This window comes from Neovison vison, chromosome 3 (genome assembly GCF_020171115.1).
Source record: "Neovison vison isolate M4711 chromosome 3, ASM_NN_V1, whole genome shotgun sequence".
NCBI classification, from domain to species: Eukaryota; Metazoa; Chordata; class Mammalia; order Carnivora; family Mustelidae; genus Neogale; species Neogale vison.
The window spans coordinates 125,934,756-125,955,732 of NC_058093.1; the positions used below are offsets into that span (position 1 = coordinate 125,934,756).

A 20,977-nucleotide genomic window follows, 5' to 3' on the forward strand; every position below is an offset into this window, starting at 1 on the left:
TGTGAGCACGTGTGTGCGTCTGCACGTGTGTGTTTGCGTGCATGCATATGCGTGTGCAAACACATGTGTGTGTCTGTGTGCATGCGTGTGTGCATGTGTTTGCGTGCGTGCGTATGCGTGTGTGCGTGAGCACGTGTGCGCGTGCATGTGCATGTGTGTGTGTGTGCGTGTGTGTGCGTGAGCGCGTGGCTGCACACATTTCTCATTTCTCCCTTTTCCCTCAGGGACAAACCGTTGAGTCCCTCAAGGTCTGCGCGACTGCCGGAGCTCGTCTGCATGGGGACAGCACTACGGCCCGTGTGCGGTCTGTTCACCGCCGGCACCTGCCACAATCCCCACTGGCACAGCAGGCCGAGCAACGGCAAGGCCCCCGAGGGCACGGACGCCGTGTCGCCGACAGCCGCGGAGCTCCAGCTTCACCCCGACCTGAGGCCCCCGGGAAGTCCAGATCCGGGGCGCTGGCATGGGGTCCTGGGTCAGAGACAACAGGACGGGCAGTCCCGCATGGGGATATTCCCGAGTCCGAGTCCCACAGGCCACCCCGGGAGATCGATGCCCAAGGCACGGGGCTGAGTGCAGGACAGGAGCTGGAGCACAGGGACTCGGAGGCTTTTACCAAGGGCAGTGAGCTGACCTTGCCTCAGAGGGAGATGGGTCGTGATTACACTGGCCCGGGGGGACAGGCATCGCTCTGCTCTGCAGGGAGGAGCTCCGTCTCCCAAGGTCCTGTCCTGGACAAATGGCCTCGAGGAGATCCGGGATCAGAGGCAGACAGCGCTCTGCCCTAAGCCGTGCAGACCCAAGACACATGGAGGGACCCACGTTCCTGACGTTCCTGCTCGCGACAGATTACGAGTGGAAGGACGGGATTTAGTCGACTCATTCTATAGACAAGGGGACAGGCCCAGAGAAGTTAACTGAGTGGCCCCCGACAGCCAGCCATCAGCGCCAGGGCAGTCCTGAGCCGAGGCCCCGAGTCAGCCTATCCCCCGTGCTTCACAAACTCACACCTTCACGCTTACTCGCAAACGCGCTCACATCACCAGAGTCAAGCATGCCAGAAGGTCTCATCTGCAGAAGCTCTGTAAAAGGTCGCGGCAATCCGCTTTAAAGAAAAAACGTTTCCGTAATCTGATCATTCTGTCTGAAAAACCCACCCACCCACCAATTTTAAAACTTTCTTAGAGCAATATTCCTCCTACAAACAAGCAACAGACACAGCGAACAATTCCTCACCATTCCCTCTGAGCAAAGTGCAAGGGAAAGAAAAAAAAATCATTTTAGGTAGTTCAATCCAAAAATGTATGAAGCCCCTGCCTCTGTGCTAGGAATAAAGTCGACAAAGGAGAAGATCCCTCCATGTGTTAATGCAACAGGACACGGCTCCGTAAATTTCATTCTAAAAGTTCGGAAATACGTCTGTAGGAGGATTAGACGCTATACTGTGACCCAACTCCACTGGCATTTCTGGGGAAGTCCAAGATCCCACATCCCACGAGCGGACACACCGACACTGGGATCGACTTTCACAGCAAGTCACTCTCAAATACCTTGCAGGTGACAGAATGGACAATTATCCCCACGTACAGAAAAAAAGACACGTGCTCTCCAAACCCGATGGACCCCAATTTATTGCGAATTCAGCATCACTGTGCTGGGTTAACCCTTGCTGAAAATGTTACCTACAGAAAACAGTTCTAACCCACCCCAAACCCAAAGAAGTAAATATACAGGAGTTTTAAAATAATACAAAAACTACTTTTATTATTCTTAAAGCCAGCACACGGGCTTTGGGCATAACTATCCATTTCTAACCCCAAACTGGATTAACGAAAGAGCATCCAATGTATAAGTAGACCATGAAACAATTTCGAGGATAAAAAAAGAATTCTTTTAAATAGAAAAAAAAGCTGATTTTCAAAGTTCTCTTTCGTGGTAAATTGGGAAGGAATCACTACAACACCGTAGAACCTGTCAGATTACGAATCTGGATTTAATACCAAAGTGTTCACTCTGAAAAGCATGACACATAGAAAAGATTAAATAGCAAAATCTTTCATGGTTACGGCCTACTGATCCCGCCACGTAATCTTGACCTTTAGTGCTTTAAACACTTCCCTCGTTATCTGTATGAGGAACCACTGAGCGCCTGTCTGTGCAAGGCAGACGGCCGAGGGGGGCAGCGTGTGCTCCTCTGTGCGTGCGTGTGCCTGGGGGAGGGCCTGCTCACACCGGGTCCACGGTGACAGTGCAGGACGCTAGGCTTACGAACCTTCCCGACGCAAAGAACACAGACATGGGACTTTGAATCTCAACAAAAACCCTGCCTGCCCCCACCTTTTAATCAGTAAAGATGCAACTAGGTTTTTAAATGCAGATTTCCTTAGAATAAGGTAAAGATGTCGAGTCCCCAAATGCAAATGTAGCACTTCTGAAATTCTAGTCTAAAAAACCAAAGCACTGGTGCCGTGTGAATAGAGACTAAGTGGCAAGAAGAGAAGAGTCCAGGCAGCGCCCGGGGCCGCTTCCGCACCCGCATCTCCGCCTCACGTCCACGGCAGACCACAGAAAAGGAGCAGGTCCGCAACGACTGACCCTTGGATTCATTTTTTTGGTGGGCGGAGCACAATATGGACTCTGAAATAGACTTCTGGGGAAAAAAACGGGCAGCATGCAAGCAGATGAGGTCTCTAATACCCAGAAAGCAGTCCTATATGTTTTACATATTTTCTTAAAAAGTTGTTACTGACATAAACCTGCGTGATCACTTGGTGTTAAAAACGTGAATGTTGGTGAGTTACACGTATTTCTCGGCAGAGGAAAGCCCGTGGGAAGAACTTGTGAAACCTCCCGCACCTGTACCGGCGCGTGCGGCTCCCGCACCTGTATGTTCCACGAGCCCTTCCAAGAGGCCAGAGGCCAGAGGCCTGTCCGCGAGGCCCGGACTCACGTTGGCTTACGAGCGACGCGGGCGGGGGAGCGCGAGACACGGAGTGGGGGACGGGATGCCCAGGGCAGTGCTGCGCTCGGACGAAAGACGGACCCGATGGGACGGAGGGAATTGCTCACGGACACAGAGGCTCACGGGGACAGAGGCTCACGGCCCATCGGCCCCACCTCGTCAGAGAGTAAGGAGCGGCCTGATGGGCCCACGTGGCTCTGCCCAGCGGGCAGGTGCCTCCGCTCCTCAAGGGGTCTGTCCTTTCCACCCCCGGCCACACACCGAAGGGTCAGCCGAGCCACGGGAGAGCTCAGGGTTGGGGCATCTCACGCTACACTGCTGGAGAGGCTGCTCGTGTGCAGCGACCGCCGCTCTGGGAAAACAGGACCGCTTCTGTGTCCTCCAGGGGACTGGACCCGCACGTCCCAGTCCCCACCCACCGCCACGTCCCGAGAACTCTACCCGGGTTTTAAGCTGAGCGTGTGGGCAAAGGCAGCTCTCCCCCTCCGCCCCCGGGAGTGCTTCACGGGCAGCTGACCACAAGCTTGAAGACAGTCGTGAACTTGGGAGAGGCCTCGCTCGCCAGGGCCAGTCACGCAGGTGACCGAGAAAAGGAAGGACGCTGGCAGCCCACAGGGACAGCCTGCCTGTCGCTGACCCGTATCCTGACTTTGTAACTTTGAAGCTCTTCAGTTAGACCTTGCAAGTTTTCATTGTCTAGACTTCACGGCATGGAGGCAAGGGAAATACCATTGAAATTCTGCTCTGTTAAAACATTATCTGAACTCGAAATTAATCCATGTGCCAAGCTATTATATGGTAAATATTTTAAAAGAAAAAAATTAATCACACTTCCTAACTTCATTTTTTATTTATTGTTATTCCAAAGCAGATACGCTATGATGAGATATTTCTAAAAATACAGTTATCTATTCTCAAAACCCTGGTTATGCAGGAGGCTAGAAATCTCGTCAGAAGACATTTATCAACCAGTAAGATACAAAGATCAACCTGTACTCCACCAAAGGTTCAAGTGAAATTATGTCTTTACAAAACCTTGTATTTCAAGGAATGTTTTGCAAAGAAGCAGCTTTTTTAATTAGGAAGTAAATAAAAATAATATATTAATGTCTTGTGTTTGCCTGCTAATAGTTAATAATTGAGAAAACTCACAGAATGATATCATTGATAGATCTTTTTTTTTTCTTTGACGAAAATAAAAGTAGGTTTAGATTCAACTGGTAAGGCCTTACTTAAACAGGCAGCTGGCCAGTACAACTAGTTCGCTGAACTATGCTTTCTGTACAATTAGGAATTAAATAAACCCCTTTTAGAGACTTGTCCTGAGAGATGACATTTAATGCTACAACCAAAATAAATAACCTAGCAAGAACAAAATTTTTTAAATTGCAATAATTTCAACTTTGGAGATATCTGTTCACCAAAATTAATCAACATTTCTAAAATATTTTAATACAAAATTATAAAAGAAAAGTGCATTAAAAGCAGAATCTTTAAAACTCTGGCACAATTACAATCATTCGGAACATACGGACTACAGCCAGCTACACACTGACACTCCAGGAAAACCTCAGGATATACAGTAAGTCCAGTATCACAAGAATAAGTCAAATAAGGCTTTTTTTTTCCTTAAAAAAATATACAATACACAAAGCAGTTTGAAAAAAAAAGTAATATTATTTAACAGTTTTCTGACTTAAATATTTTCACATAACAAAAGTTTTTATATCATCATCAATACGACTTATGTACATATGCCAAAAAGTGAACAACAAAAAAAAAATCAAAAGATGCCCTTTGAAAAATAACAGTGAAAATGTCTCTTCAGGAATCTGAAATGAGGTCCTCTCTTAATATACAAAGTCCATACAATATTTATAATAAGACTGCTCTCTTCTGAAACCAGGGAGGCCGTGAGACAAAATAAAGGCAATTATTTTTCAAGAGAAAAACCAAAGCAAAACCAGCCCACCTTCATGTTACCGTGAACAAGGTACCATTGCTGACTCTGAGGAGCCCGGCCCCGGCCTGACGTGCCCGCGGGAGTCGGAACCCCGACGCGCGCTCTCTGCCGCCGGGACGGGCGCCGCTATTTACAAAATATACTGTTCAGCCACACAGAGGCCCATATATCTGTCTATGTACAAGTGTATTTATATATAGAACATATAAATAATGCTGAAGGAGAAACTCACGTGAAGTAAAGAACCTTCCGTCTTTGGAATGCTGGAGGAACAACGCGCACTCTGCCCGGCTCGGGCTGGGATTTGGTCTGGGACGTGTTCGATGTGGCACCATTGATGACAGTGAGAGTTCCCTGAATTAGACGACACACCTGCCCCGCTGCGGAGAGGAGCACGGCGGCTCTGACCCACCGACACGCCGCGCCGCGGGGCACGGGACCACGCTCCCTGCACTCCGAGGACACGGGTCTGCCCTCGCCTGCGTGCGACCTATGGCTTGTGCTTTCTGCCGTCACCGAACCCGCGGCCCTGACGGTGGACTCGGGCAGCACGTGCGGCCCCGCCCCGTCCCGCGAGGACACGTTCATCCCCGGTCGTGCCCCCTCCACCGTCGGCCCCGACGCTGCATCCTTGTAGCTGATAGTCCGAGAACCGTAACGCGGAGAGAACGGGCCAGCCATCTCTCCGCATTCTAGAAACTCACGGTAGACTAAAAAGAGTCCGTTTCTACTTTCAAAATACACAGAGAAAGAAAATGGAAAACACTTCCCTGCGTGTTCTAACGTTTCTCTGAACCTCATGCCCCGATTTTACGTTTGTTTTATAAGCTACGCTTCTTACAACAGAAAGCACGAAGGAAAATCGACCTTACGTGTTCCATGTTAACGTTTGTCTTCGCTAACACAAAGAGGCCACGGCACAGGACAGTGAGACCCAGTTCGCTCTTTGTAACTGGAGGCACTGGCCGCGCCGCGAAGGTAGAACTGCCTAGGGTCGTACCTGAGTTCAGTGATTTGGACACAAACGACAACAACGCGCTGACACTGCTCAGTTGTTCCTATCAGTCTCTGAAGACAATGATTCTTGAGATAATTTTATAGCTAACCAACTAGCATGGCAACATTTCTTAACACCCGAAGCTTCCGAGAAGAAATTCCAAGTGCTCTGATCCCCGCAACATTCAACTTCAGAAACGGCCGCGGTGGCGGGGGCGGGCCGGGTCAGAACACATTGGCCAGGGCCTGCCACTCGCTCGCGGACTCCTGGACCACCTCCTCCAGGTGGAGGGTCCGGCCCAGCTCCTCGGCACTGTGCTCCTGCTGGACGGCAGGCTCCTGCAGGTTTCCTGCGGACAGACGGACAGACGGCAGGCAGTGTCAGACGCACGGCCGTGCAAGGGGACTCACGACGGAATAAACACAACTTGGACCGAGACGAGATTTCTAAACTGATTTGCGATCCACCCCACAGGAGGACGAACCCGAGCTGCAGGGGCAATTCCCGTTCCTGAACGTGCAGAAACAGCCCTTGCTGGGCAGCGCGCGCGGTCACGGCTACGTCACCACACGGCCAGTGCCGAGCGGCCAGTGCTGAGCGGTGAGTCATGAATGGCAGTGGCACAACAGGCACGAGCTCCAAACAGGAAGAAAACCAAGACGCGCTGGGACGCAGACGTGACAGCAGAGTCCGTGGGGCACACAGTGTCCGAGCCCTGCCCGGCCGCCCCGTCTCACTCACGGATCCCACTGTCCTGAGCACCGTGCCAACGCCCGACACGGAACTGGCCCGGGCCCACCACGCCGCAGCCCGCACACCCCAGCCCCGCACTGCAGCCCGTCCGGGCGGGACCCAGAGGAATGGCAGGGAGGTGCTCCGGGGCCTCGCACGCTGATGCGCCCCCTCGGGTGGCACCGGCATCTGACTGGGCACCCAGTGGACACAGTCGCCCCGCACGCCCGCTCCGAGGGTCTGCGTGCACCCGGACCCTCACCGTCTGCACCCAGAACCTCCACTAACTGCACCTGGAACCCCCCACCCCGGGGCGTGCACCCGGACCGCCGCCCACCCTGCAGGCTCGGAGCCCCGGGGGGCACCCGGGGGCCCGGCCGCCGCCTCACCCGCGTAGCCATGTGCCCGCTTCATGTGCAGCTTCATGTTGCTCTTCTGCGTGAAACCCATGGCGCAGCAGTGGCAGCGGTAGGGCCTCTCGCCCGTGTGCTTCTTCATGTGCACCTGCAGTGCGCTCTTCTGGTTGAAGGCCTTCTCGCACAGGCTGCAGCGGAACGGCCGCTCTCCTGGGGAAACACGGGCCGTCGGCGTCTCCCGCGGGCACCGCACGTGGCGGGACGCTCTAAGCGCAGACGCGGGTCCCCGGCCCTCCCGCCCCTCGGACTAGCGCACGGCTTCCAGCAACTCTGCCCCCCGGCAAGGCGCGGGATGAAACGTCGTCAAAAGCTCCCTGACTTCCAGGAGCATCCGGACATAAAGCAGAGCACGGACGGTTTAAACAAAGTGTTCCGAGCAGCGGGGGCGGCGAGCAGCCCTGCGCGACCTACAGGACACTGTGACATCCATGTCACGTGGCGTGTAACTGACCCAGCACTCTTTAAATGTCATCCTAATTGCTTCGACGTTAATACAGAAACAGAAAGGTGGAAGGGACACCGGCACGTCGACTCCGGGGAAAAGCCTGGCCCCCGTGCCACGTCGCCCCACAGGCTGCCGCCCACTCCCGGGCCCCGATCCCACCCCTCGCGGTCCCTGACTCCGCCCACACACTCCTCTGATGCCAGCCCCCAGGGCCACAAGCCCTTCCCCTAGGCCTAGAAGGTTCTGTCCCATCAGCACGGCTACCTCGTGGCCAGGTGTCTGTCCCCTTTCCCTGCATGGCCTCCCTGGACCCCGTGTTGGCATGAAGGCCCACGTGGTTGCTCCAGTCCCCGGGTGTCACCCTCCGTCACTCCAAGCCTGTCCCTCTCCCCCAGTGGCCAAGACACAGGAGGGCTTTCCACCCTGCTCCCCCCGCCAGCCAGAGACCTAAAGCGGCCCGAAGCTTTCTGGCCCTAATCCCCAGGACTGGGCATGGGAGGGGTCAGAAGCCTAAAGGATGAGGAGGTCACAGAGGTGGCTATGCCTCGAGTCAGGTGACCTGGGCTGAGTCACAGGGAGAGTACTGTGGTGGGGGCCAGGCCCGCACCCTCAAAGCAGAGGGTTCTGCGGCCAGAGGCAGAAGGGAGCTGCAGGGACCCGAGGCCGCCCAGGGCCGTGGCTGGCGTGAAGGCGGCGGGCGTACTGGGGGGTACGGGAGCACCCGGCCCCAGAAGCAGGTCCCACAGCAACACACCCTCAGCAGGTTTCTCCAAACCTTTGGAAGCACGTAGCTGGTGCTAGCAGGCCAACGGCGGTCCCTCTCCCCTACAGCCGTCCTTTGGAGTGGATACATAAGAAGGGCAGCGGCGTCTTTCACCCAGTATTTGTTTTGCTGAACACCTGGTCGGTGCCGGTCTGTGCGGACCAGGACCAGCAGGGTCACTGGGAACACCGGGGAAGGACGCTGAGCACCTGCCGGATATCCAAGGAGGCCTGGGGGCCAGCCAGGGACACGGTGGGGCACAGAGGCTTCCTGGGGAGGGGTGTCCAAGCTGACAGCTGCAGGCCAATCAGAGATGACCCGGCCAAGGGAGACAGGGGCTGGGCAGAGGGACAGCAGAGGGGATACTCAGGGAGCAGAGTCGGGACTCCAGATGGCAAGGTGAGTGTCGGACCCCGAGGCTTCCCGCGGCCAGGTGCCGCAGTCAGAGGGACGGCTGCAGGACACCGGGATCCCACCTGCATGAGCTCAGAGGGGAACGGGAGGGGTCTGGCTGCCGGACACCCACAGTTTCTGCCTGGCTCTGTGCAAACGCAAGGCTGCCCACCCGAGCAGGATGCAGGTCCTGCCGTCAGTCCCGACAGGACAGGCTGCAGCAGACAGGGCCCTGGGACGGTGGTGCTTCCACAAGAGCCACAGGCCACAGGTGCCTCGTGGGCTGGCAGAGGGGGAGGACGCAAGTGAGCTGTCAGGGCAATGGGCCAAGAGGCCAAGAGACGGGAGCTCGTGTCTCAGGGCTGGTCTTCCCTCTGGGACAACAGACCTGGGCGGGAGTAGGTGGTGACAGGAAGTCAGCAGAGAGCGACTTTGGAGGAGCAACAATGGCGTCCCCCACAGCAGCAGGAGCAGGAGCCCAGGGTGGGGGGGACCCTCCGGCGGGCAGGTCCCCAGAGGCCACGGCAGCCCGTGGGGGCTCTATTTCCCATGGCGGCCAGGGAAACCACGGGGTTTTTACTAAGAAGTTCGCATGAAGAGCTGACCGCGAACGAGGGCGACAGACTGCGGCCCCGGCTTCACCCATCGCGCATTCCGCCGAGTCCCGTTTGCTCGCCGGCCCCCGGAGCCCCGACCTGGAAGCCGGCGGCGCGCGGTTACCTGTGTGGATACGGCTGTGCCGCTCCAGCTGGCTGGGCTTGGCGAACGCCTTCTCACAGGCACCACACTTGAACACTCGCGGCTTCTGGGAGCTCAGCGAAGGGCCGGCCTGATGCGTCTGCGTGTGCTCCTGCCACAGAGCACACACGGAGAGAAACCTGAGGTCACGGCGGCTCTCGACGGACTGCGGCACGGCCGCGGGGACCCGTCGGAGCAGCAAGGACAACCTGAGGCCCGTCTGGGATGAGGGCCCTCGGCGATGCAGTGGGGGTCGGGGGGGTGGCCCCCTGAAGGCCCAGGGTACCGGCTGTGCGGCTCCGCGGGGCCTGGGCCCTTCCTTGTTGCCAATGACCTTGATGGTGAGTGGGACGTGGTCCGCTATTTGGTAAGACGTTCCTCGCCTGAGAACTGTGTGCAGCGCTTCTCAGGACCAGGTGGGGGCTACGGGACGGGTGAGGGAGGTCGGGGCAGTTGCCAGAAAACACGGCAGAGAAAGAGACGAGACACACGGACGCGCTGAGGGTCTGGAGACCAGACGTCCGGGTCACCGTGCCGCAGAAGGCGGGGATCCCTGGCGGGCTAGCCAGTGCTCAGATGCGGCCACTTCTGGTAACCAGGAGTGCTGGCCGGCAGTCGCCGGACGGGGTACGCGCCCCACACCACGGCAGGCCACCTGAGTGCATGCCTGGACATCAGGCCCCAGAGCCCTTCCTCCTCCTCTCCCTGACCGTGCGCACGTCCCAGAGTTCACCCAGCCCTTCTGCCGGCATGCGGACCCCATTCTCAAGGTGGACGCAGAGCCAGCTGCTGAGGGGTTCCCCGTCCCCCTGCCGAAGGACGTGTCAAGTGTGGGTCTCCCGCGAAGAGGGGCGTTCCTGCTTCCCCACGGCCCGGCCAGTAGGTGCTGGCAGACTCTTACGATCCTCCGCTCTCCTCGGTGAGACACGGCATCTCAGTGCCAGCCTGAGTCCTAGCAGACCCGGACTGGGAACTGCGCACGAACACGTAACCAGCAGATCTGCTAACACTAAACTCCCACTGATCTTTTCCTCCCAAAGGGGGTATCTGTTAACTCTTTCCTTGCTGCGAGCAAGACTCATGACACCCACCGACCCGGACCAACCAAGCGTCTCTAACCCGTGGGGACGGTGGCACATACCTTGAGGTGTGTGGCGCGCTTGAAGGCCTTCCTGCACACGGGACACACGTGGATGCGCTCCCGGCCGTGCGTCTCCCGGCTGTGGTGCAGCAGCGCGGCGGCCGAGGCGAAGCTGCGTCCACACTCCAGGCACGGGTGCGCCCGGCCCTCCTTCTCTGGCTGCCCGCCCTGCGCCAGGCCGGCCGACACGTCAGCTACCTGCAGCGGGTCAGAAACCCCGGAACTCAGTCGGTGGCCGGAGTGAGCAAATGCACAGACGCCAGGATGATGGACACACGCCGACGGCGGACGCCCGGCCTTCAGCGTGCCGTCAGGGGTGGGCAACGGATCAGACCAGCCACTCTTGCCCTCCGAGCAGCGCGGAGCGAACACAATGGCTCTCCATGTGTGTCACCTTCCAGGGCTGGCCGTGCTGGTGGCCGCCCCGTGCCGTGTCCTCACGGATACCCACACTGGGGACCACACGCGGCAGAGCGATGCCAGCACGCGGCGTGCACTCCGTACGCGCTCGCGGGGGCAGCAGGGACAGCTGACCCAGGTACCAAGGACACGGCCCCCAGATGCCCCGGCTCGGGCGACAGCTCTCAGCGGCCTGCAGAGCGAGGAGCGCCCAGTGGGAGGCGAGTCCTCGCTCGCTGGCGCACGGTCCCCCGACACGGGGCTCAGAACCAGCCGCGTCCCCAAGTCACTTCAATGGGGCGCCACTAACACCCTGAAGCCAAAAGGAGCAGGCGAGCGTCGCTCAGCTTTTACAAATACGAGTTCAGTTTTGTAGATAAACACTTGTCCGCGACAATTTAGTGAAATAAAATCGTAAGTAATTATAAGGAAAACTGATGGGATTTGTCAACATTTTTATATCAAGTACTTGTTCATAAAATCTAATACATAGAAATGGATAAAATTTAAAGAAGACGACTTAACTACAAAAGATGTCTACAAGGTGCGCTAAGGTCACCCTGTAAGGTCTACGCGATGATAAAACAAACAACGGGAGGAAAACAGGAGACGAGAAGCACTCGGACGTGGCCTCCTCACGCCACGAAGGAGGTAGCATCCCGTGACGCCTCTCAGGTGTGTGCGTGTCTAACCTGAGCGTCCGCTTCTCCTGAAGCGAAGAAACGATGGAAACAGACTGTGTGTTCAGGTCAGTGCAAAAAGCCCATTTCTTGTGAGTCAAAGAACATCCGAACGGCCCCAGAGCAGAGGAGACGTGAGGGCTGCAAGCCACACGCCACCGCGCGTGCTGACCCAGCGGCAGCCGAGAGCCAGCGGCACCCCGAGGAACCCCGTGCGCCCGCAGGCTTCCCCCAGGGCTGCGCTCGTGGACACGCGCCCAGCAGCGCACCCCAAGGCCGGTGGATCCTCCCAGTGTCACTGAGCCGCCGCGGGGTGCCAGGCCCCCAGACACAAACTCACCTTCCGCCGGATGAGCCCCGATTGGGGAAATGGCCAGGCTGCCCGGCTCTACAGCCTTTACACAAAACGGGGTCCCCGTGCACTGAAAGACCAAGACTGTCCTGAAACGCGTCTGCTCAAGGTGCATGGGACCGGACGCTGCCCAGACCCCGCGGCTACTCACTTCCTGCGCTTTCCCTCCCCTCGAAGGAGCAGTGAGGAGACAGTGGTCGTTGGACTCTCTGTATTCAGAACTGTCATCTCCTAAATGTCGTAGACCCTCAGAAGACACATTTTAAGGAAAAACTACTCAAATGATAAAGGGGCCACGTGCACACACGCGTGTAGAGGGAAAAAACGCAACCAGACCCGAAGAGTCAGCAGAGGTTTGACCAGAAAACCCCTGGAGGGAACGGAGTGGCCGCTGCCGTCCGCTGCCCAGGAGAGCTCCCGCAGGTAAAACCAGCCTCACACACGGCTGTTTCTGCACCTTATTGTGCGGCACAAAACCCCGGCTCCAGCCAACCGCACTTGGAGAAACGAAGGAGTCGGTCCCCACCGTTCAACACAGGCTGTCCCCCAGGCCCAGGCCCTGTGCGGTGCAGCCCCTGCTCGTCACCCCCGTTCGGCCTGAGAAGGCCCCCAGGAGCGGCCCCCTGCCCTGAGCCCTCTGGGACCAGCCCCTCCCGGTCCGTGTCTCTGACAACCCTCGGCCGCGTGTGAACGCAGGTGTGTGACGTACCTGGTAGGCGATCTCCTCACACGCAGCGGCGGAGGGCTGTGGGGTGTGGCTCACGAGGATGACCTGCGGCGACCCTGCTCCCCCGTGGCCCGACAGCGAGGAGTCCGTGAGCAAGGCTGGGAACTGCTGGCCCTGGCAAGGACGGACTAGTTTAGAAGTCGTGACGTTGTCAAACCCCGGGGTAACACACGATGCCTTGTGGTGCGGCTCCTGGGGACCACACGGGGGCACGTCCCCAGAAAAGCACACCACGGCACCGGCACGGGACGCAGCACCCCACGCCCACGCGTGTGCGCCAGAGAAATGAAACCTGCGCAGCCTGGAGCGCTCACGCACAAATGCCCACAGCGGCCGCAGAAGGGAACCCGGCCCAACAGCCAGCAGCCGGGGAGCAGATACCCAAACGAGGCGCACTGCACAGTGAAAACCGATGCAGCCCGAAGAAGGACGGCAGGGCGCGGCCCTGGCAGGCCCCTCCGCGCTGGGCCCCCACGAGGTGAGGCGCTCAGAGCAGGTGCGTCTACAGACACAGCGGCGACTGCTGGTCGTCGGGGGCACGGGGCGTGGCTGCTAGCCACTAACTGTGCCACGTTTCTTTTTGGGGTGATAAGATGTTCCCAAACTAGATGTGGTCGGGGTGCTCAGCTCTGCAAGTACGCTGAAGACCATGCGCTAGCGTGGCAAGCGCTACGGTACGTGCGGCGTGTCTCCGCAAAGCTGCAAGGCGGAGAACGCTTACTTGTTTACAAAGGGACAACTTTGCCTTTAGTCCTAGTCCCACTCCAGTCTGACTGTGGCCCTGGGACAGAAAGAACGCAGGGAAGGGTGGCACGGGGCACGCACAGAGGGGCATGTGGCCCGATCCCGGGCCCCAAACGGGAAGCCACACAAATCCGTTCACCTGCCAAATCAGCAGCGACTCTCGGACACGCACGTGGAACACCAGGGTCCGAGGGCCAGCGTGAACAGGCAGACGGAGGGGCACGGAGTCAGGAAGGGCACTCGGCCACAGGGGAGGGGTGTCCTCACATCTCGGGGGCAAGCCCGGCTCCCGCGGGACAGAAAAAGCTGGAGCAGGCGTGGACAGTCAGAAACGGACTGAGAAGGCATCGAAGGGTGGTCAGGGCCACTTCTCCCGGGAAAGACCCTTCCCCCGGCGCACAGGGACACAGAGCCAAGGGTAGAGCATGGAGCAGAGAGTAAGTTTACAGGGAGAGCCTCGTGGATTCTAGAGAAAAAGAGCTTCTTACATTGATTTGGACTCTCTGGTTTCCACATGCACGTTTAGGAAAAGTGAAATGACATTTTGCGTATCTCCCTTTATCTAAGTCTTTTACACGAACGTGGTGTATTTTGGCAAGTACCACTAAAGCCCCCTTACATGGGAGGTCAGCCGGGCACTGCTGCGTTCCAGCACCGTCCCTTCGGACGCCTGTCCTCGCCGGCCGCCAGCTCTGCCAACTCTTCCCAGAACACCCAACTTCGGAAAATGGCGTCAGTCAAAATTAATAAATTCACATTTCCTAATTCTACAAATCAAGACAAATACTCCTGCTAGCCAGAAAGTCCGATACACGTAAGAAGCACTGTTGGCTCAATGAAGTCCTCTCTTCTCAGAAGGAGCGCCAAGGCCTGTGAGGCGCTGGACTTACACAGACCTACCGAGGGGAACGACCACCTTCCAGAGTGAGAACTAGACTAGCCACGCCAGGGGAAGGGGCAGCGCGGGGGACGGAAGGTTCTGGGTCCTGACTGTGAGGACGACCACCCCTGGCCGCGATATCCTGCCCACAGTTCTGCACGACGCCACAACCTGGGGAAGCTGGGTAAGGGTACATGAGATCCGTCCGTACCGTTTCTGAAAACGGACTGTGAAGGAACAAGTAACTGAAAATAAAAAGTTTAATTTAAAAACTCCTAATACGATGTAACTTACTAGTTTATCCCTGGTGTTTCAATTGCTAATATTAAGTACTCTTGACGCAAACGCCGGACTTAAAATTCGGGTGTCGAGTAAAATACATGCTCAACAATCAGCCGCACCCAAGGAAACGCGGACTTGAATGTGCTGAAATGACTCCGTCTCCAAGCCCTCCTTCTTCAGCTTGTGGGCTCACTGGCCGTGGATCTATGTCTCGCTGTATTTGGGTTTACACGGAGGTGGAAGCTACAGGACTTCTGGCGGAGGGGGCAGGACCCGGGGCCGGCACGAGCAGACCCTGGTGCACCCGCCACTGCGGACTCAGCCTCGCAGCGTGAACCTGGAGAACCTGATGTGCAACTACGTTGGGAAATGCCGCTCGAATCTCACCCAGGCTTGCCACCCTGGCTCGAGTCGGTGTGACAGCCAACCTGCCTCCCTGCCCCGTCCCTGAAAGGCAGCCTCGTTCCGCGTCTCCCTGTCCTGTCATCTGGCCAGGGACGTGCTCTCGGCGGCCATCACCCCCTGTACAGCCGCGCGGAACTCCAGCGACACGGCGCTCAGCGAGAGGGTCCAGGCGCACCCGCGGCGCTGATAGGAAGGAAGCGGGAAGCCCTTGGCAGCCCGGCCTGGGCCCCTCCTGTCCCTGGAGCACAAGATTGCACATAAAGAGCCCCTGCATTGTCACGCCTGCCAACTCCCCGTGCGGCCCAGGTCACATTCGGACGTCTTGGCACGCCTTCGTGTCTAAACAGGGTTTAAATGCTTTGTGCAAGGTCCATTATCTGGGCACTCATACACCCAGATAATGTGTTACTGCTTATACAGTAAAAAACAAACAGAAAACCCACCAAACCTACACGAATTCATATAAAACAGAATGTACTTGAAGCGGGAACCACCTACTTACTTTTGTTTTCAGAACAAGAACTGAAAAACCACTTTGCTTTCTTGAATAGTTGTTTTTTTTGTTGTTGTTGTTGTTTTTAAGATTTTACTTATTTATTTGGGGACACCTGGGTGGCTCTATGGGTTAAGCCTCTGCCTTTGGCTCAGGTTACAATCCCAGGGTCCTGGGATCAAGTCCCGCATCATCGGGCTCACTGCTCAGCAGGGAGCCTGCTTCCCCTCTCTCTCTGCCTGCCTCTCTGCCTACTTGTGATCTCTCTCTCTGTCAAATAAATAAATAATACTTTCAAAAAAAGATTTTACTTATGTATTTGATAGAGTGTGACAGAGCACCAGCGGGGGAACAGCAGAGGCAGAGAGAGACGCTGAGCAGCGAGCCTGATGAGGCTCAATGCCAGGACCCCGGCATCATGACCTCCACTAAAGGCAGGCGCTTCACCAACTGGGCCACCCAGGGCCCCCTCGAATCGATTTTTAAGTGAATGCATGCATTTCCTTGTAAAACTGTCAGATTTAGCGGCCTGATCCCCACACCTACCACCAACAGTTCAAAATTTGGGAAAAAAAACTCATGTTAAGTTCATAGTTGAAGAAGAAATCCTTATGACTCACCGATTTTTCTTTCCATGACTCCCCTAGTAAAGCAAGTACGCAGATCCTGTTCGACGCAGGCGCCCGTCCATGGCGGACTTTCCTCTTCCGCGCCAGCAGGTTCTATTTCTAAGTAAACTAGCGCACCCGGGGGATCACTTACCCCACGCTACTCTGCCCTAGTTGGGCTCTTTGCAAGTCTAAAATGACGACTACTTGCGGACACACAGAAACGTTTTCCTTCCAAACACCGTGCGGTCACAGAGCCGACCACGGCCCTGGGGGGTAAGCCACGGCCACGGGCGTGACCCCGAGACCGCACCCCTTTGTGCTCACACGTCACCTTCCCAGGCCGACTTTGTAGGGAAACAAAAACACAGAAAAGGGTACACGACAGGGGCCTGCGGGGCTCCATCAGCGAAGCATCAGTCTGCTGGGGTCACGGCCCCCAGTCTTGGGATCGAGCCCCACGCCGGGCTCCTGCTCGAGTGGAACCTGCTCCTCCCTCCCCCCGCTCCATGCACTCTTGCTCTCTCTCTCCAATAAATAAATAAAATCTTAAAAAAGAAAACAGGAAAACGGTACACAATCCATGTACGCTCCTGTCACGTCTTTGTAACATTTATGATCCACGGGCTCACACTCCTGGGTCCCTTCAGGGGCTTCTGGGAAGCGCTGGATGTCCGAGCGCGGAGTGAGTTTCCGCGCAGACTTGGGGGCTCGGCGCCTGCCTTTGCCCGTGGCCCCCTCTGCCTGCTTTCACGTCACCTCCTCACGGAGTGCAGGGGGCACATGTTGTGAACCGCGTGAAGGGATTAATTATTAAACCCTTCCGTATTTGGGCCTCTTGGTGACTGACTCTCGCCCGTACTGAACAATTACTTGTAGGATGGTTAATTTCTCACAAGCACCTGTGATTCGAGCTCAAATTTTCATGGTCATAAACAATTCTTATAATTTACATATATATAAGCATTTCCATATATGTTGATTAACCTTTCCACGATAAGATGATGGGTTTTATTTCTGTAATAATTCACTGTATTTAGGAAAATTGCACTCATAAAGCTAAGACAGGTTTGACCTGGCTTTTTCAAATTTTCAGAGTATTAGATCATTGTGAGCTCCATTAAAGTCTGGCAGCTAACAGAAAAGATTCTAATAAAACTACAGGATTCCTAGCGGTGATTTTAATACTACTGTTATACCAAGTATGCTCATTACCATAATCAATTTGGGTTTAAATTTTTGACTTGGTAGTTTTGGGAAAGTAAGCCAGAGACTGCAGGTAAGTGAGGCAAGCCACAGGCGCAGAGGAGGGAACTGCCGTCTGACCAGGCCAACCTCAGTGACGCCTCCCGCGGCTCGCAAGCCCGGCCAGCCTGGACATCCGCGCTGGGGCCGAAGACAGAGAGGACCACAGACGCAGAGGACTCCCTGCCGTGGTGTGGCGTGGTCTGCCGTGGCCTGCCACGGCCCTGGCCCACAGATCGGGGGAAGGGGTCTGCTCTCTGTGCTGGGTGTGACCCTGGAGGAAGGAAGGGGGCGGTGAGCGGACAGCAGAGACTCTTTCTGGCCACGCGAAGAAACGTGGACTTGGTGCTGAAGGCAGCAGGGACCACGGAAGGATTTTCACCACAAGAGCAGCACATGCACACGTCCCTCTTGGAAACCTGCAAGCAGAATCACCAGGGGGCCGGCTGATGGGGACCAGAAGCCGTGCCTGCCACTGCATTCACCCTGCACAGGGGCCTTCCTCACTACGCTGACCCTGTCACGGCAACACCTGGTTCCGACGCCCTCCAAGAACCCCTCAGGGCAGCAGCGTTCTCCTCGGCCCCAATCCCTGCACCTGCTTGGGGGGCATCCGTGAGCCAGTGCGGGGGCAGGACTGGGGGCCCAGCAGCTACCCTGTGCTGAGGACAGACACCCCCAGCCAACATCTACTGACTTTAAAAATGGAACCGGGCAAATACTGAGAACTCCGGCTTGAGCCTTCACTGCTGCTGCAACGATCATTAATTCTCAAAGTGATATGATTTAGCAAACAGAAAACAAACCCATAATCATAGAAATAAATACCTCTTTGGCTTTTTCTGATCAAACCTTACGCCCCCCTGCACCTCCGCAAAAGTTACTCAAAGGCTTTACATTTCACTAAAATTCGTATCATAAAGAATTTTTATGTTATGACTACTTCTTACTAAGTTACAAATGTCCAGTGAGTAGCCACCGGAGCCTGAGAGCGGACGGACACGGGCCACAGGACAGTAGCCCCACCGCACAGTTGCCTGCACCCTGCCCGTGCCGGTCAGCGGCGAGGTGGCCCCAGGGCTGGGCTACAAGCTTATGTCCACAGTCGTCACCACGAGAGTCCCAGGTGGTTCGTAAGGACACAGCACCCACACACCCCGATCAGGCTCCCTGCCTCCTGCGTCCAGAAGGAAAACACACACTGACATCAGGATGGCTTCCCCGGTTCCACCTGTCACTGGAAAAGGTGACCTAATTTTCATAACCCAGCAGGGTGAGGACGACCCGACAAATGGGTGTTAGTAGTGCAGGACGGAAAGGAGGTGGGAAACCGTGTGGAGAACTCCGTGAGATCCTTCCTTCAGTGGCAGAAGAGATGCAGGGAGGACACCGCAGCAGGCCCCGGCCTCCGGCACCCCTGCAGCCTGGCTCGTGCCTCCCACAGGATCCGACTCCCGCCAGGGGTCATGGGGGGCTTCCACCAACGGCACAGGACAGTTGAGCAGCGGTACAAACCACCGGGGACTGGCTCCGCATGGACTGGGCGGGCAAACGTGCCTCTCACAAGCGGCAGAACCAAACCCAGAGTCCGAACAGTCCCGTGCGGCTGGCTGTGCCGGGCCAAGCTCTCCCACCCAGGACCGCACAGTCTTCAGTCCTCGTCGGGGGCGGCAAGCCCAAGTGCACACAAGCAAACCCCGCCCCGACCCCGGCACACCCCGCCGTGCTTGCAGAGGGACAGGTGCGTAAAACGGGGGCGCGCGGCGGGGCCTGTAATCCGTCTTCATTATAATCCATCATGGTTCTTCGGTCAGACTCTGAAAGGCGTCTGGTGTCTCAGCTCACCAGCTCAGTGCTGTATCCACCTCGCGCAGCCTTCGACCCTGTACGTCGCAGGCAGCGGCCTGAGACTGTAAGTCACCGCGAGAGTGGGAATTCCGACGCTACTTAGCCAAACCCCGAGCTCTCAAAACAGCCCTCAACAAGCTCATGAAACTCAATGCGGCACCGCCACTAGAAAACACGGCCACTGCTGGCCACGGAGGTGGGGGCCCCGAGGGGCTCGGGCAGTCACCACGGAGGTGGGGGCCCCGGGGGGCTCGGGCAGTGATGCATTCGGCTCTTGACTTCGGCTCAGGTCAGGGTTGTAGGGTCCCGGCTAGGGCCCCACACGCCCCTCTCCCTCTGCTTCTCCCCGCACCACCCCGTTTGTGTGCTGGCCGTATCTCTCTAAAAAAATTAACACAAATCTTAAAAAGTAAGAAGAATGAAAATATCACTGATGGGGAAGGCAGTCACGGTGTAAGAGGGAAGTCCCCGGCGCCTGACACACACGAGCTCACTCCCAGAGAAACGTTCACACGCGTGTCATGTGTCTGCATGTAGAGGTTCGCAAGGACAGAGAGACACTAAAAGGTCCGTCGTGGTTCTGTCGGGGAAGGGGATTTTAAAGACAGTCTCTCCCGCTTTATCTGTTTTATCTTCCTGTTCTCTCCTCTCTGCATCTAACACAGTCATTGTATTTTAATCAGAAGAAAAACCACTTTAATTCGGGAAACAATGTTCAGCACGTACAGTTAGGAAAGAAGAAACTAAGGATGCCACGGCCCCCCACAAAGGGCAGGGCAGCCCCTACCTGAGAAGCGATGTTGAGCGTGACCGTGTCCAGCCCTCCGGAGAGCAGGCCCTGCGTGTCGGCCAGGGTCAGCGTGACGCTGGCGTCCCCTCCCACTCCTGACGACGCCATGACCAGGTTCTGAGCAGACATGGCCGATGGGGACATGGGTGTTGTCGAAGGAAGGCTCCCAGGGGCGGTGTTCAGCTCTACGAGAGAGGAGCGAGCACGTCAGTGGTGTGGCTGGCCAGTCCGGCCACCGCCGGAGTGAGGGACTCCTCTGTCAGAAGCAGCGACTCATGACCTGAGCTTCTGAAACGACACCGAGACAGTCCGAGAATCTCTCAGTGCAGTTTTACGGCCGGACGTCTCCAGTTTCTAAATATCTTTATGCGTAAATACACTCTGCTTAAGTATAGCATCAAGGAAAACACAGAAAAGAGCAAACATACGACCCTGCAGTCCGAGTCCCTGCTGCTAAGCAGAAGGACACGGCCGAGGATTTCCGGGACACCGTCCCCGCCTCGGCCCAGGGAGGAGCCTGAAGGGAGGACCAGCTGGGCCCCGCCGAGCATCACCGCGGCACCGTGGCCACACCCGCGGGGCCCGTCACCCTCCCGTGCGTCGGCCGGGGCTGAGACACGCCGCGTGTACCCCTTTAAATGCCAACGCGGCCCGCACGATGTCTCACTTTCCGTTGGAAAGACCAGATTTTTTAACCTTCCCCTCGGGGCCCGTGATGAGAGAAAGGGCGATATCCGGGACCGTTTCTTGTACGAACAGAAACTCAGGCCGCGCTGGCCGATGGGACGGGCTGAGCCGCGACTCCCGAGGGCCTTGCGGGCTCCCACGGAAAACGAGTTCTGGAGTTTTCACGGGTCAGCGGGACACACGCGCACACGCATGTTCACACGCACGCACGCGCGCTTCTCACCAGCCGCCCCGCCTTCCTCTACCGCAGTGACCTGCCGCTCCCACGGCGCCAGCCCCTGCGCGGG

General features: G+C 56.7%; 1 protein-coding gene across 4 annotated transcripts in view; it reads right to left on the minus strand.

The window, feature by feature from the left end:
* Positions 1 to 3,793: 3,793 nt before the first annotated feature.
* Positions 3,794 to 20,977, minus strand: part of ZNF236 (zinc finger protein 236) — a 105,137-nt gene continuing 87,953 nt past the window's right edge. For all 4 annotated transcript variants that reach the window (XM_044242793.1, XM_044242796.1, XM_044242795.1 and 1 more), the window contains exons 26-31: positions 20,001 to 20,188; positions 12,691 to 12,822; positions 10,551 to 10,748; positions 9,392 to 9,521; positions 7,044 to 7,220; positions 3,794 to 6,271 (exon numbers count right to left, since the gene is read on the minus strand). In XM_044242793.1, coding sequence (XP_044098728.1) covers positions 6,147 to 6,271; positions 7,044 to 7,220; positions 9,392 to 9,521; positions 10,551 to 10,748; positions 12,691 to 12,822; positions 20,001 to 20,188 — 950 coding nt within the window. In that variant the 3' untranslated portion in view covers positions 3,794 to 6,146. The remainder of the gene's footprint in view (positions 6,272 to 7,043; positions 7,221 to 9,391; positions 9,522 to 10,550; positions 10,749 to 12,690; positions 12,823 to 20,000; positions 20,189 to 20,977) is intronic.